Genomic DNA, 13,691 nt, shown 5'->3' with positions numbered 1-13,691 from the left:
CAGGGCAAGTGTTCCTGCTTTTATTTTTTATTTTTATTTTTATTTTTTGGTATTTTGTTCAGATGGAGGGGGAGGGGGAGAGAGAGAGAGAGACATCGACGTGAAAGGGACACATCGAGTGGTTGCCACCCGCACGACCCAACCAGGGCCGGGAACAAACTGCAACCGAGGTGCATGCCCTTAGCAGGAACCGAACCCAGGTCTCTCTAGACCGCAGGCCAACGCTCCAACCGCTGAGCAAAATCGGCCAGGGCACGTGTTCCTGGATTTAACGATTTAAATGACTCTAAATCTTTGAGTAGTTTTCACTAGAAGAGATGTGTCTCTAGTTATTTCCTTCCCTTAATTCTTTGTGTGACCTTTGATGAGGTGTTTTTTTGTTTTTTTTTTACCTCCTTAGAACCTTGATTTCTTCTATAAGATAAATGTGTTAGGAAGAACTCCAGGAGGTAAAATGTACTCAGAATTCTCTGGTATCTTTACCTATTTCTAGTCCTCTTTCAATGTACAGTCTATCGTTATTATGTGAAAAATCCATGTCTTTGAGGTAACGTGGTAATACTGCCCTGATTTGGTCTCTGTTTAGGTTGCATCTGCTCTAGAAAAATGGAAGACAGCAATCCGTGAAGCTCAGACCTTTTCCAGAATGCATGTTCTACTTGGGATGCTTGATGCCTGTATCAAGTGGGATATGTCAGCAGAAAATGCTAGATGCAAAGTTTGTCGAAAGAAAGGTATATTTAGGTCAATGTTGCTTATTTGAGTGTTTTAGGAACTATGATCTTCATTACCCAGATCTTTTCTCCCCTAAAGAGTTGTGTGTATACAGCTTTTAAATGTGGTGGGACAGATTTTACCTCCTGGAATTCTATAAAATATCAGCCCGAAATCACAGTTTAAAAATCTCAAAGCAGGCTTGTTGTTCCTCAATTTTGAGTATAAAATAAGAGCAGTTGATCTTTTCATTCTTTAAATTTTATACAGGGAACAAAATCAGTTAATAATTAGATAATTTTATTATCTCTGAATTTTAGTCATTCGTGAAGTAGGACTGGTGCTACCATCACCATCAGAGGGCAGTACTTGTACATTGTGATGAATACTCAGGTTTGGGTTTTCCAGCACTGAATTTTACAGAGCAAGGCATTTGGGAAAACTGTTTAATGATGAGAGCTTTCAGAGTCCACATGTGTAAAAGGAACTTCATGGCTGAGAGCCTCCCCCAGTGATTTACTTTTCAGTAGCTAAAGTTGTTTCGTGAATTTGACTAGAATTTGATTTACAAGTATGAAAAGACCTGTGTAAAATCATTCAGTTGCTCTGAAAACTGATATAGAATGAAGATTGGGGAGGGGAAATGACCATGTTAAGTTGGTTCAGTGTATTTTCAGATGTAAAGAAACTGAGTGTCTCAAGAGGACCATACCAGATACGAGTTGGGAAGTGTTTAGAAGGGGTCCAGAAGGAGGAAGGGCAGAAAATGTAATACTTCATGGGGATTCATTTCTTAGTGGAAAAGTAACAGCAAAATTTCCTCCTGACACTTGGTTTTTGCTGTCTCTTAGTAAATGTTAACTGTCCTATCCTAGCCCTGTGTAGATTTTGGGATATAAATCAGAAGACCTAAGCCCTAAATTACCTATAGACTAATTTGTGCTACATTTCTTTTCAGAAAGTGACTGCAGTTTGTAAAATATGTGGTAGCACTGTACTAGAATGTTTATTTTTTTATGATGTTAGTTGAGGGTGAGCGGCTCCTTCTTATAACTCCTTGACTGTTGCCATATTCCTGACAATGCTATACAAGTTTATCTCCTTGCAGGTGAGGATGACAAACTGATCTTGTGTGATGAGTGTAATAAAGCCTTCCACCTGTTTTGTCTGAGGCCGGCCCTCTATGAAGTACCAGATGGTGAGTGGCAGTGCCCAGCTTGCCAGCCTGCTACTGCCAGGCGCAACTCCCGTGGCAGGTGAGAATTCTTCTTCTAAAAACAAATGAATAAATAGCTGTTTTAATTAGACTTCAGTTGTTCAAATGGAATGATTTTAAGGAGCTTTAAGTTCATCTATTGGAAATAGAGCCTGATTATTTAAGGTACTATAATAAGAGCTCAAAGGGCTCTGATTTAATTTTAGCTTAATGTTGGTATTTCTAGTTTCAACTATCAGCTATTGTTCTGTCTTCTTTATAGTATATCTCCCTCTGTCCCTTTGCTTCTACTTTGCCCAATTCTTAATTGGTGATTACGCCTGCAGCCACCAAATTCTGAAACTCATTACCTTCCTTACCCAGACTTATTACTTTCCTTCCTTACCATGATTAGAATTTGGGTGTCAACTTGGACATCTTCTCCCTTGTCTTCCTTAGTCATTCATTTGCTAGCTGTCTTGTGAATCAATCTGCTGTCCATTATCCAAAGTCCCTGTTGTCACTGGCCCTCATACATCTCTCACCTGGGCTCCTTCAGTGGCTTCTCAACTCCTTACCTCATATCTTTCACCCTCTTATCCTTCCGTCTTTTGTGATGATATCAGAATGGTACAAAAGGCAAAAATCTGCTTGTGTCACTTTACTATTTAAAAATATCAACCTTTATATTTTCTCTTTAATAAAGTTCAAACTCCCTATCCTAACTTTTGAGACTCTTATTGTACAGTACTGGCATATGTTTTTATGAGCCCTTGTTCCCATATTTGTGTGCTTATTACAGACTGTTCATTGTGTATCCTTGCCTCTTATGCTTTTCCACCAGCTGGGAATATTCTCTCTTCCCAGAATTCCCTCATTTTACTGGGTGTAAACTACCAAAAATTTCATGCTTTTTTGAAATGTCCTTATATTTTTGGAATTAATTGTTCCTCTTTGTGTTTCAACTGAGTGTTCAGTCTCTAAAACATTATTTTGGTGCATTTGACTGTCTTCTCATGAGATTGTTAGAGTAGGGGTGGTACTTTGTTCTTCACCCTAATCCCAATAAGGCCAGACATAGGCTTTGTAAAAAAGAGGCACCTAATATTTGCCAAGTTAATACTGTTGTTTTCCACGTTGAAATTTGAGGTTGTAAAAGGGCAGCTTATAGGCACTCTGGCTTGGTCTCTCTTTGAAAGGGCAGAACTGTTTGATCCTGACCCCACCTAACAGTATTACTCGGTTATTTCTCACTCCATTCCAGCTACACTTAGAGAGATGAGGCATGCTATTCTGAAATGGTGGGGCTTTGGACCAGCTGTTCTGAGCTGGGATTACCATTGCTTTGATGTTATGGTCATCTGCAAGCTGTTTCAGCTCCTGGAAAGGGGCCATCAAGGTGGAGTAACACCTGTCTGGGCTTTTATTCTTTCAGTCCACCCCAGAGTTGGGGACACGTTTTAATACCTTAAATGTTACTTTATCTGACTGTTTTTGTGAGATAAAAGGAATAGAATTTTGTATTGTTTTGGTGGAGAGGGGGTGGGGGTTACATTTTGGTCTTGATTTCTGTTGTCATTGATGTCTTATCCAAAGCATTTGGGGCTTGGTAGAGGAGGCATGCTGTTGAAGCTTAGGTTTTCATTCTGTTTCCTGTGTCCTGGCCTGGATTCAGTTTCCCTCCCCTCATCATCAAATCTGTCTAATGTGTGAAGAGGAAAAAGTTGCTGGGATGCCTATGGGACTTTATCCCCCTAGGAACACTTTGGCCTAGAACCATGTTCCCTACATGTTTTTTTCACCTCACAGGAATTATACTGAAGAGTCTGCCTCTGAGGACAGTGAAGATGATGAGAGCAATGAAGAAGAAGAAGAGGAAGAAGAGGAGGAGGAGGAAGAAGATTATGAGGTGGCTGGTTTGCGATGTGAGTATTCAGTTTGCCTTTGTAGTTAACCTCATCGTCTTTTAAGCTGACTTGGAAAGACTGGGTTGGCTGGCAGTAGAAAATCAGTGCTATCGTGCCATCTTTCTTTTCTCACATGTTGTGGCTGTTGGGGTGACTTTACTGCCATAGGTTTTTGGGTTTTTTTTCCCTCACCCGAGGACATTTTTTCATTTTTTGTTCAGGTAGAGTGGGAGGGAGAGAGAGGAACAGAGAGAGAGAGAGAAACATCGATGTGAAAGGAACACATCGAGTGGCTGCCACCCGCACAACCGACCAGGGCCGGGGACAAACTGCAACCGAGGTACGCGCCCTTAGCGGGAACCGAACCCGGGTCTCTCAGGACCGCAGGCCGACGCTCTAACTGCTGAGCCAAACCGGCCAGGGCGGTTTTTGTTTTGTTTTAATCCTCACCTGAGGATGTTCTTCCATTGATTTTTTTTTTTTCCAGACAGAGTAAGGGGGGGTGGGGGAGAAAGAAACATCAGTGTGAGAGAGACACATCGATTGGTTGCCTCCTGCACAACACTGACCGGAGCTGGGGATCAAACCCACAACTGAGGTACATGCCTTTGACTGGGAATCAAACCTGCAACTCTTTGGTCTACAGGCTGACACTCCCAACTGCTGAGCCAAACTGGCCAGGGCTTCACTGCCATAGTTTTAAATGGGTTTTCAAGTTGCATTTAACTGCCTTTCTATTAGGAGGTTGAATAGCTTGTTCTCAAGAACATCATTTTATGGCAGATGCACTTGATTCAAGATTTATTGGAATTCAGGGCCCCAAATATGTTTATGACAAGTCTTCTGGTTCTGAACCCCTCAGTGTCTGGGGACAGTGGGTAAAGAGGATCTAGTTCCATTGCCATCTCCTAAATAGTTATTTTTCCCTCTGGTATAGTTGGGCTTTCACAGAAGTTATTTTTCCCCTGGTTGCAGTGATTTTCTCTTACCTATAGTGTGCAGGGCTATAGCTTTGCTAGTTTGAAAAAGGAAGATTGATTTTCATGGCTTAGGCGTGAAGTTGTTAGGAAGGTTCAGGTCTGTTTCACATTAGGTGCCAGTAGGGGAAGAAAAAGGCCTCATCATTTATGCTTACCTCAGTGATTCTTATTCTCTCATGCTTATTTTATGTAAGTCTTTGAGTGTCTTGTCATTGTCACAGTTAAACCTGAAGTTCTGCAGTTTATCCCTTAGCCCCTCCCTCTTTCCAAAACATACCCTTCTTTGTAGGTTAGTAGAAAAGAGACCACAGATCAAGATTTTGAATAGTTCTTGAAGAGATGGTTTAGTTCCCAAGATCATAGCACTGTGAATGATTGGACTTAGTATAAAGAGAGAGAGGATGTTTGGCATGACGAGTCTTTTACTGCAGTAGTGCTGCCAAACTTGAGAGCTTTGGACTTGTACTTATCTCCCAATCCTGTAGACTTTTAGTTTGGGACACCACAATTTCACCCATTCCTATTGGGCTCCTTTTGTTCGCTAGGCATGCTTTTCCAGGTATCCAGGGTGAGGGGAAAGCAGTCCGTTAACCTTGCATTACAAAGAGACCAGCATCTACTGGCTGAGAGTTGTGATTCAGGTGCACATTTGTGTGGGAACAGATTCTGAATAAAGCAGTGTATTGATTTTCTTTGTTTTTTTTTTTTTAGTTTATTTTTTTCTTGTTGATTTTAGAGAGAGAGGAAGTGAGGGAGAGAAAGATAGAAACATTGATGAGAGAGGACATCGATTGGCCGTCTCCCGCATGCCCCCCACTGGGGATTAGGCCCACAACCTGGGCATGTGCCCTGACTGGGAATCGAACCAGTGACCTGTTGGTGCATGGGTCAGCGCTCAACCACTGAGTCACACCGACCAGACTGATTTTATTTCAAACTAGTGATTGCTTTTCTTTCCAAGGAATTGTTTCCTTTCCAGGTTTCGAGGGCTTTTTCTACCAAAAAGATTTAGGAAGTATTTGGTACTTCAGAGCTTTTTGTCTGCTCTGCCTTTTAGGACACCAAAGATGTGATTTTCTAGTTTACCTCAAGTCCTTGATTTGGTGTCTGTCCCTAGCATCCCAAATTTTATCCTTGGTATCAGCTTCATACTCTATTCCTAGCTGGGTCTTGAGCTTGAGACCCTGAAATAGCCACCAAAGGATTATCATGGTCCAGAAGTAGAATGTAAAACATTGTTTGTTAATTCATTATATCACTGCCTTTGTATGCCCCTATCTCTGTTCAATTGTCACCTTCCCACTTTCCAGGGAAAATTTGTTTAGTAGAGAAAACTTGAGCTAATCCTTGTGGAGCATTGCTCCCTGAGGAGATATTCTGGAATGTTGGTTTGTATGACATTGAGCACCTGTTGTAAACCCGAGACACAAGTAGTCTTGGATGCCTTTGTTTTCTTTATTCTGTCTTTGAGGATCCTGGGCAGGGATCCTTTTTTTTTTAATCCTCACCCAAGGACTTTTTTTTTTCTATCCTCACCCGAGGACATTTTTCCATTTTTTGTTCAGGTAGAGTGGGAGGGAGAGAGAGGAACAGAGAGAGAGAAACATAGATATGAAGGGACACATCGAGTGGTTGCCACCCGCACAACCGACCAGGGCCGGGGACAAACTGCAACCGAGGTACGTACCCTTAGCGGGAACCGAACCCGTGTCTCTCAGGACCACAGGCCGACGCTCTAACCGCTGAGCCAAACCGGCCAGGGCGACATTTTTTTTTTTTAATCCTCACCCGAGGATATTTTTCCAACCTTTGTTCAGGTAGAGTGGGAGGGAAGGGAGAGAGAGGAACAGAGAGAGAGAGAGAGAAACATCAATGTGAAAGGAACACATCGAGTGGCTGCCACCTGCACAACCGACCAGGGCCGGGGACAAACTGCAACCGAGGTACGTGCCCTTAGCGGGAACCGAACCCGGGTCTCTCAGGACCGCAGGCCGACGCTCTAACCGCTGAGCCAAACTGGCCAGGGCAGACATTTTTGCATTGATCTTCAGATAGAGGGGGAGGAAGAGAGAGAGAAACATCGATGTGAGAGAGACACATCGACTGGTTGCCACCCACCCAACCCCAACCGGGGCCGGGGACAAACTACAACTGGGGTATGTGCCCTTAGTGGGAACCGAACCTGGTCTCTCTTATCTGCGGGCCAACATTCTAACCCCTGAGCCAAACGGGCCAGGGCCTGGGCAGGGTTTTTACGGAAGTGGCCTAGCCAACGGTATAGTTTTCAGAAATGCAAGAAAGCAGGACTGGTGCTAGCCCTGAAATTGTATTCAGTGAGAAAGACTTCACATAACTATCAGCTTTTCTCTAAGAAGATTGTGATGGTAAGTTTAGGATAACTCTGAGAATTATAAAACGGGATCTATTCTACAGTCAAATTTCATCTCACATGTAACATTACACTCTTTCAGGCTGAGTGTGGGCTGTAGGAATTCCAGGCAGACCTGTAGCAAATGGCTTCTCCTTCTGAGTGAGTCAGTTTACAATTGACTCCTTCAAGAGCCTCATTCCCAGGAGTAACTGAACAGGGTGGGGCCAGAGGATAGAAACACTGAAGGAACTGACCTTCTGAGGAGGCTTAAAAGGTCTTTGGCAGTTGATGAAAGAAAGGTATCTATTCTTTATCTACTACTGCTACCTTTAAAATGTCCTGTTAGGTCGGGCAAGAGACATATAGCAAGGAGCACCCTGTAACCTAAGGAAGCCATTGCTTTGCTTATCCAGATTATCTCCCCATTCTGTAACATGCTTCCTTCATCCCAATTATTCTCTCAATCTCTATTTTTTATTTCAGTGAGACCTCGAAAGACTGGCCGGGGCAAGCAGGGTGTCATCCCCCCTGTGGCAAGGCCAGGCCGACGACCGGGTAAGAAGCCACATTCTACCACCAGGAGGTCTCGGCCAAAGGCACCACCTGTGGATGACACTGAGGTTGATGAGCTGGTAAGAATTATTTAACATCTTACCTCTAATGGTTCTGCTTCTTATCCCCCACTCCAGTATTAGGAATTCATCAGGCAACAGGTGGAGCCTCTCTCCTCTCTCCTCCCTCCTCCCTAACTTGGGAGGCTGATGGGTGGGCCTATAGTCAGACAAGGCAGCAGGCCCTCCAGGAACAGCTATGTCTGGCATTCCCCTGCTGTAGCCTGCAAACATTGTCTCCTTTAGTTAACAGACAGCCTGCGACTTGTTAAGGATTTTAAAATAGTATCCATGTGTTTCCAGTGGCTCAGAGGGGCTGGGTCTCCATTGTGGGAATGTCAGCAATGTTGGAGCCTCACTTACTCTCGGATCTTTTGCTGACAGTTGTTATGGGAGGAACATACCCTCCACTGTGCTCCTCCACTGATTTTAGTGGTCTTTAGATTTCACTTGAGCTTTAAAGAGCAAAAAGAGGCCCTTGAAAACTTGCTTGTTTTGACAGATCAAATTGGAGTTGGGGTGGACTAGGGGCATATAGCAACCCATTTAGGGAGCTCAGAGAGCATTGAGAGATCCTTCTACTTGCCCAGCCCTAACCCTTTCAGTTCTGTGGCTCCTTCTGCTTTGAGTCATAGCCTGTTAATGGCTACCCGGAAAGGAGGCCTCAACTCTTTTCTCCTTAGTCACTTAGCTTCCACATGCCTTCAGCAGGAGAGCATAGGAAAGGAATTGTACCTCTTGCTTTTCTTTCCTGAGACTCCCTAACCCCAAAATTGCCTGCCAGTGGTCCCCATAACCTGTCACTTTCTGCAGTTGCTTGCTTATATACACCCACAGTTTTACCATAATCCCAGGTCTATCTTCTTTCATTGAGCTAGTGTCTGTTGACAGTGGCCCTCACTAGCCAACCTCCAGCAGGACTGCTATAATATGGCAACTGCAGCGAGGAGGCAAGTAGGCTGATGGTAAGATGCCTATCCATAGCCTAGCTGAGAGGGCTTTTTGACTTGAATGTCAGATGATTTTAACTGTGTCTCCTCCAAGAAAGTAGTTGAATTCTTTCTTTCTCTCTTTTTAAAACAGATGTACACATTTTCTGTTTTGTCCACTCTTTTCTTGGACCTGTAATAATATGTCTTCTTCCTTGGGCACCAGGTGCTTCAGACCAAGCGGAGCTCCCGGAGGCAAAGCCTGGAATTGCAGAAGTGTGAAGAGATCCTCAACAAGATTGTGAAGTACCGCTCCAGCTGGCCTTTCAGGTGAGCTTTGTATTCTCAAGCACAGAGGAGTAGGATGAACCTAACAGCTGCCTGAGGGAGTGCTCATTTGAACCCCTAGGAACTAACTTGATCCCTTCTTTTCAAGACATGTCTCAGTGGCAGGGATTAGGGTTCCAAACTGGTAGCTCTTAGTACAAGGTGAACACACCTTCTCTGTGCCTGCCAGTTGGCTGATCTCAGCCGGGGTGGGTCTTCTGTGGCTGATTGTTTAACGCAAAATCTGTGAGTTGTATTCAAGGCTGTGCTGGTATCTCCATTTGGTTCTTCTCCACAGGGAGCCTGTGACCAGAGATGAGGCTGAGGACTACTATGATGTGATCAGCCACCCCATGGATTTCCAGACAATGCAGAACAAATGTTCCTGTGGGAGCTACCGCTCTGTGCAAGAGTTTCTTACTGACATGAAGCAAGTGTTTACCAATGCTGAGCTTTACAACTGCCGAGGCAGCCATGTGCTAAACTGCATGGTGAAGACAGAACAGTGTCTAGTGGCTCTGTTGCATAAACACCTTCCTGGCCACCCATATGTTCGTAGGAAACGCAAGAAGTTTCCTGATCAGCTTGCTGAAGATGAAGGGGACAGTGAGCCAGAGACCATTGGACAGTCTAGGGGACGAAGACAGAAGAAATAGAGAGGTGGGGCCCTGGTAAGGGAGAGGGAGCTGAGGTTGGGAAAATCAAGGTGAGAGCAAGGGAAGGGTGGGAGGGAGGCAAGAGAGGGAGATGGAGAAGAACTTGGAAGGGAGGACATCACAGGGAGTCCAGAAATGCCTGTCCCAAGCTTGTGCTGTCTTTCTAAAACTCTTCATAGGGCCTTAATCAAGCAGAGCTCTTTGGAGAGCAAAATACTGGGTTGGTGGTCTCTGCCTAGAAATATTGGTGGTAGATGGTCTTAACCTCCCCTTTCTGAGAGTTCCAGGAAGAGCCCAAGGGTATGAGCCCAATTCCTTTTCCTTTCTTCTTTCCTAAGTTTCCTTCCACTTTGGCCATCACAATAGTGCCAAGCCCTCTGTTCTTCAGGGGTGAGATTACTGTATTACATAGAAGGATCAAGTGTAATCAGGCCAGTTAGGGAGGTGGTATTGATTTTTTAAAATCTATATTTATATACAGCCCTTTTTCTTTAAAACTATACTCTGTCTCTTCCTCCCTCTCCTTCTCAGGTGATGGTATTAGTGAGTGCCATACAGAATTCTGTATTCACCAGCATCATGAAACAGTTGTGCTCTTTTGAGTTGATTTTGGCAGAGTAAAGGGACATGTCCCTGAGCCATTCCTGAATACCCTTCCCCTTCTTTGTGACAGCTCTCTCCCCACTCCCATCTCACCCCCTCAGAAACAAACAAAACAAACTAAGGCACTTCACTTAGAGACTGGAGTCCTGCTTATAATCATGCATATAATCTTTACTTTGATGGATCTGGCCAGAGGGGTGTTGGAGCCCAGCCCACCCACATACCAGACAAGCTCTTAGGGGAGCAGAAGAAAAGCAGGAAGGATTGAAATGTTTAATTTTTTTAATTGACTTTTCTAGTTATTAAAAGTTGCTTGTTTCAGCAGTGATATTGTATAAAGAACATCTTGTAAAATATTTCTGTCATCTTGCTTTGGCACATGTACAGTACAATTTATATGATAATGTGTTTGCTTTCCTTTGCCCCATCTCCTCCCTCAGCCCATCCTCTCTCCTTCAGAGAAGTGGGTTGGAGGTTCATCACAGCAATCAGTGTGACCTGGTAGGGGAGGGGACATCCCCCTGCCTGCCCCTGTGGCTGTTTCCCCCACCTCCATTTCCATTTTCATCCCCCCTCCTCTCATGCCTTTTCTGGCCTCAGACTTACTACCTGAGAACCTGAATCTGTCAGTGGTCAGTGGTCAGTGTCAGTGGGAAGTGGGAGGGGAGGGATGGGAGGAGAAGCTAGACAGCCCCTTCCCACAATGACTCTAGCGCTGGTAGTTATATTTAGGCAAAACTTTGTAGTCTTCTTTTCCCTTTTATGGAAGATTTTGATAAAAATGCAAAACAGGGTTTAATTTTTTTTTTTCTATCAACTTTGAATTTGGAAATTTTGAGCACCTACATTCTTCTGTAACTATTTAAATTAAGGGAAAAGAATTCCACCAAGGGGGTTGCAACTTACAGAACTTGAGAATAAAACCTCTTAGTATTAAACTTCAAGGTGTGGTCCCTGTCTCTCCCCTATCCTCTCTGTTCAAGGACTTTGGGGATTTGCTCCAGCGGCTGGCAGATAGGTCCCCTTTCTCACAGGCGTGGAGTTAGCACTGACATTACAATTTCATAATCCTAGCCTCCAACAAACACCTCCTGCGTCTTACCCTAGAGCCAGTCTGATCTTGTTAACAGTAAGAATCCTGTGTTCCCACTTCAGTGACACCTAAATTGTTTGTTGTTTTTTAATTGTCTTTAAGGAAGAAGGGCCCCATTGAGGGGTAAACTTGTAATAAATTGGAATTTCAAATAAACATTATGTACTTGTGTTTATAAAGAAAAAACAATTCTGGTGAATTTCTTTGTGCTCTTGGTGGGGGTGCTAATGAGTATAGTATCTAGTCCTGAGTGCCGCTTTCCCATTGATTCCTGGACCCAGTTATTCCCCAGCATCCAGAGGACCCCTGACTTAGTCTTTTTAACCACAGTTCTCATTTCCTTGCTTCCAGGAGACATTTCTGTTGCCTCGGGTATCAAAGCTTGACCTTCAAGTTTTTCCTGGCCTTGTCTCTGGTCTGAAACCCCCCAAAATTTCATTTGAAATTTCTAAAAGTTAGAGGAAAGTATTTTTTAAGGCTTCACTATAGAAATTTATGTTGTCTTTTAGTTAATTTGGGCGAAACTTCAGACATTTTAAAAACACTTTCAAGGAAAACTTCACAAAAAGAGTGAAAATGGAATGAATTATGTATTCAGCTTCAACAATTCTACCATATAGCCAATCTTGTTTTCTTTATACCTTCATTTATATTTTATGCTGGGAATTTATTTTATAAAGTCCGAGTGGTTGATTGGAGTATGTCACTGCTGGGTGGCAGCTTACCTATGGAATGAAAAGGTTTTGTAGAGCCACTGCACGATTCCATTTATTGAGAAGGGAAATTGCCAGTTCCTGACCAGCTGAACCAGGGACAGCAAATGGTAAGACGGGAAGAAGTTTGAGGAGGAACCTAAGCCTGGGCTGCAGTTTCTGCCACTGACTCGCTGTATGGCCTTGCTGAATGTGGGCTTTGAGCCAGGCCTGCACTGAGCACTCAGGGATTTTCAGTCCTGTAGGGGAGGAAGCAGTTTGCCTTAAGGTCAGATTGGATTTGATCAGTCTTAAAGCTCTGGAGAAGGGAGCTGTGTTACCTCTGAGCCTTTTCTACGCACTCACCGTTGGACTCCCAGCTCACATGTTTGCAGTTCTGTCTCAGGTAGTTTCCTTAGGCCATACTAGGATAGTGCCTGTGGGGCCATGTGACTTCATCTACAGTCTGTATCCTGGTCCTATCCAACCTTCTTGAGAAGCCCCATTCCTCCCTACTCCTTCCCAGGGGTGTGACCTTGGGGGAGCCACCTAATTTTGGTTGAGTACTATAAGTGGGGACAAGAGGACTTTCATTTTTGAAGATGGGTCTGAATGATTACTTCTGAGAACCAACTAAGGCCTCTCCCTAATCCTGACAATTATTTTCCCTCAAACCCTGATTCTGGAGAGGAGGCATAGTCAAGGGTGGCAGTGAGTTGTGTCTGGATTCTAAAGCCACCACTTGGGCAGTGGTTGTCTCCAACTTGCCAGGGAGCCAGGGTCTCCTCAGTAGGAGTGAGAAAACTCAAGTCAGGTAGAAAAAGGTTGCTCTTCTGTTACTGCTTCCATTACTACCCCAGCCCAGGGCTTTCAGGCCTTTTTACACCCAGCACTGCTCAGGAGCCCGGGAGCTTTCTCAGGGTGGGACTGATTGCAGCTACTGACCCCCTCCTCCCCTAGGGGGTTCAATCTGACATCAGTCAAGATCACCCCTTGCTTACTCCCGTGAACTTTGAATTGTTTCTCTGGAACCAATACTGACTGAGGTCAGGCCCTAAGATGTTCCCTTAACTCAGGTCCTCCCACACACAAGTTCAAGCTGTGGACATGTGCACACTGAAGTGCTGTGCTGCTCTGAGGACCCTCCTGCTGGGCCACACGGCCTCTGAGGGGAGGGGCCAGAGGCACACAATGCACAGGCTAGCAGGTGTTGGTTTCTGTGGCACTTTGGGGGGCTCTGGGATTACTTTTCTTGGGGTGGGGGGAGATCCTGTTCTGGGAGGGGCTTCTCTGGACAAACCCACCTCAGCTTACAACATCTGTGCCCCCTGGGAGGTTGTGGTGATGGTAGTGGTGTGTGGTGAAGTCATAAAAGCTCTGGAGGCTGCAGACCACCTGGCTGTGTGACTGGGCCAGCCAAGTCCTCCACTTTCCCTGTAAAATGGGGAGAGGAGGATCAAATTAAAAACTTCTATAAAAGGTCTTTAATGAATGTTTCCTTCTTCCTTTTCCTCTAGGGTATGGGGTATTTTCATAGTGTCTTCTAGTGCTGAGAAGTCTTGGCTGGCAAGGTCCATCCTCCTTCCCTCCCAAGTCCTGGCCCATGTGAACCA

At 44.4% G+C, this 13,691-nt stretch overlaps 1 protein-coding gene across 5 annotated transcripts in view; it reads left to right on the top strand.

Moving 5' to 3' along the window:
- BAZ1B (bromodomain adjacent to zinc finger domain 1B) overlaps positions 1-9,736 on the top strand; it is a 92,254-nt gene extending 82,518 nt beyond the window's left edge. The window contains exons 9-14 of one of the 5 annotated variants that reach the window (XM_036279257.1): positions 587-734; positions 1,808-1,970; positions 3,719-3,834; positions 7,651-7,799; positions 8,934-9,037; positions 9,333-9,736. In XM_036279257.1, coding sequence (XP_036135150.1) covers positions 587-734; positions 1,808-1,970; positions 3,719-3,834; positions 7,651-7,799; positions 8,934-9,037; positions 9,333-9,690 — 1,038 coding nt within the window. In that variant the 3' untranslated portion in view covers positions 9,691-9,736. The remainder of the gene's footprint in view (positions 1-586; positions 735-1,807; positions 1,971-3,718; positions 3,835-7,650; positions 7,800-8,933; positions 9,038-9,332) is intronic. The other 4 variants (XM_036279258.1, XM_036279254.1, XM_036279255.1 and 1 more) reach the window with 4 other exon arrangements.
- Positions 9,737-13,691: the final 3,955 nt, after the last annotated feature.

This window comes from Molossus molossus, unplaced genomic scaffold (genome assembly GCF_014108415.1).
Source record: "Molossus molossus isolate mMolMol1 unplaced genomic scaffold, mMolMol1.p scaffold_m16_p_3, whole genome shotgun sequence".
NCBI classification, from domain to species: domain Eukaryota; kingdom Metazoa; phylum Chordata; class Mammalia; order Chiroptera; family Molossidae; genus Molossus; species Molossus molossus.
Note: the sequence above shows the minus strand (reverse complement) of the source record. Positions and strands in the feature narration are given on the sequence as shown.